Source organism: Palaemon carinicauda, chromosome 18 (assembly GCF_036898095.1).
Source record: "Palaemon carinicauda isolate YSFRI2023 chromosome 18, ASM3689809v2, whole genome shotgun sequence".
NCBI lineage: Eukaryota > Metazoa > Arthropoda > Malacostraca > Decapoda > Palaemonidae > Palaemon > Palaemon carinicauda.
Window position 1 is genome coordinate 88,026,824 of NC_090742.1, and position 3,080 is coordinate 88,029,903.

General features: G+C 45.1%; 1 protein-coding gene across 1 annotated transcript; it reads left to right on the top strand.

Annotated features, from left to right (window-relative positions):
- The first annotated feature begins 1,884 nt into the window (after window positions 1-1,884).
- LOC137657404 (uncharacterized) lies at window positions 1,885-2,496 on the top strand. Its single transcript, XM_068391739.1, has one exon. It carries the CDS (start codon window positions 1,885-1,887, stop codon window positions 2,494-2,496), a length of 612 nt encoding a protein of 203 aa, XP_068247840.1.
- The last annotated feature ends 584 nt before the right edge of the window (window positions 2,497-3,080 follow it).

The window sequence follows — 3,080 nt, forward strand, 5'->3', positions numbered from 1 at the left end:
TCGTCTGTGACTCGTGGAAGTTATACAGATGCCATTGTTCACAAATTCTTTTGCGTTAAAATATAATAATAATTAAAATTTACGATAACAGAATGAATACTGTATTTTCTTGCAGGGAACAATGTTTATGGTTTATTCAATTACTTTTACTAATTACCCTATAACTATGAAAATAAGAGGAATTTTGATAAAATATTTTGTATATGCATTCTTCATTGCCATACGAAGCTCAGTGAATTTTTTTTCAGGATTTTGTGTTTTTCTTCATATACCCCCATATATTGGCATTCCGGCCGGCCCCCTTAACATGTCAAAAAATACTACTTAATTCCTTTGCACTGGCTGGAGAGATGGCCACATATGGCAGATGTAGAGCTGCAAAGCATGCCAACAGACCACAAACAGGTCAAGCCCATGATCAGTTTAGACACAACTCTGAACCGAGTCATTCTGGAGCAATGCCATGGCACTGCCAACGAGCCATCTGCCTACCTAACCAAGCTTGGTTGGGTGACTTTTGGGTTTAATGGAGACCGGTCTGCATCGGAGGTCTCACCTGTGCATCAACGTTCATCGAAAATTTGACTCTCAAAACTTGACAGAGCTTCTGCAGATTCCTTTTAATTGAGACTTCTTCGAAAAGGAATAATTTTCCAGATTCGAAAATTCCCTAGCGGATAAGAGATTCTTGGCCAACTTGAATAACCCAACGCAGCATTGAGAGGGAAAGTATGTGACCAAGCTGCCATTCAAGCACTCTACTCCTCTACCTGGCAATATGAATATGGCGATTTGACGAGCCCAAAGCTTGAAGAGAAGACTAGACAATGATGATGCTTACAAGACATCCTACTTAGCTCAGATGGAGAAATATACTGATAAGGGCTACGCCGAAAGGGTTCCTTTAAGTCAGCTAGACAGGAAGGATAGGCACGTATGGCTCATGCCGCACCCCTCTGTCAGGCATCCTTTCAAACATAAAGACAGAGTGGTCTTTGATCTGAAAGTAAGGCACCGAGGAACATCTCTCAACGAATATCTGATGCATAGCCCCGACCTCACCAGTAGCTTGACGGGCGTTCTGCTGCGTTTTAGAGAGGGTCAACATTCCATCACAGCAGACGTGCAGGAGGTGTTCCATTACGTTTTGGTACCTGAAGAGGACAGAGACTGCCTGAGGAACTCTGGTGGCCAGAAGGTGATACTAGCAAGGAACTGCAAATCTTCAGGGTCATGCCACATGTTTTCGGTGCAAGATCATTACCGAACACCGTTAACTTCTGCTTACGCAATGACTCTGTAGTTCAGAAGCAAATATGATGAAGAAACTTCTAACTCTATACATCGCAACTTTTACATCGACAACCTCCTCAAGGCGATGGACGATGAAGAATAATGCATCGAACTGTCCATAGATCTGATCAACCTTTGCGGAGATGGAGGTTTCTGCTCAGCCAATATACATCCAGCAGCAAGTGAATTCTAGCTGCGATCCATAGAGAAGAACGAGACAACTCTGAGACTGCCCTTGACCTGAATAAATATGAGCTGCCAACTGAACGACCCCTGGCGATCCATTGAAATATGAGCATAGACCTGTTCACATTCAGAATCGTCCTTAAAGACAAGCTCTTCAAACGACGGGGTGTGATCTCTGTCTTTGCATCGATCTACAACCCCTTGGGCCTACTTATCCCCAGTCACTTTGATCGCGAAGATCTTGTTGCAAGAAATGTGCCGAAGAAAGCTTCATGGGATGAGGAGATGTCTGCTGATGAACTCGTTTGATGGAAGACTTGGCTCGCGCAGCTGCCGCAACTTGAAGAGTTCCAACTGCAAAGGTCCTTCATACCAGCTGACTTTGGAGATGTTGACACCCTTCAAATGCACCACTTCGCAGCTGCAAGTCAGACAGGCTATGGTGTAGTCTCCTACTTGCGTGCAGTTGGTGTTGACAGAAAGATCCATTGCACTCTTATCATAGGATGGGCGAGAGTCACCCCTCTGAAAAGGACCACCATCCATCGTTTTGAGCTGACGGCTGGTGCTGTTGCTGCTCACATGGACTCGAAGCTGAACACTGAGCTCGATCGGAAACTGGCGCAATCGGTCTTCTGGACTGATAGAACATCAGTGCTGAAATATCTTAGAAATCCGGCTGCGAGATATCAAAACTTCGTTGACAATAGGTTCAATTTTATTAAAGATACTTCAGACATTACTGGGTGGAGATACGTTAATATTACTACCAATACAGCAGACTTCGCATCATGGGGCCTCTCCGTCGCTAACTTCCTTCAGTCACCTTTGTGGTTTTCAGGACCAGATTTCCCCAAGATGGATGAAAAGCACTGGCCAACCATGCCTGAAAACGTGGTTAGAGGAGAGCTTGATCCAGATGCCAAGCTGAAGACTTCTACCGTCTTCAACCTGACGAAGAAAGAACCAACGTTCCTTGAATCTATAGCAACGAAATTCTCCCCCTGGTTGAGTTAGTCACAACTGTTGTGTGGATGACAAGATTTATCCGTCACACGCAGAAGACCCCCACACACAGTAGGGACTCGCTCTCAAGTGCGGAGCTGAGTACCGCGGAGAATTTTATCTGGAGACTGACCCAAAGAGAAGAGTAGGTAGAAGAGATAAGCATCCTCTCGAAGCAGGGAAGTTTGCTGAAGAGGTCTAGTAAATTAATCAAGCTCAGACCATTTCTGGAGAATGGATTGATCCACGTCGGTGGTCTATTACAGAAGTCAACACTGGCAGATACAGCCAAACATCCGATCATCATACCCAGCAGTTCTCCTGCTGTCAAGCTTATGGTGAGAGCCACGCACAAGTCCTGCGGCCATTGTGGTCAGAACCACCTGATGACCCAGTCGAGGCCAAACTACTGGATCATTAGAGGATATGTGATAGTCAAGACTGTCATCTGAGAATGCCTGGTCTGTCGCAGACTAAGTCGTTTCCTAAAGCTCAGATGATGGCTGAACTGACAAAAGATTGGCTTTTTCCAGATGAACCCCCCTTTACTAACACTGGCTCGAAGTGCTTCGGACTATTCTTAGTGAAGCAAGACA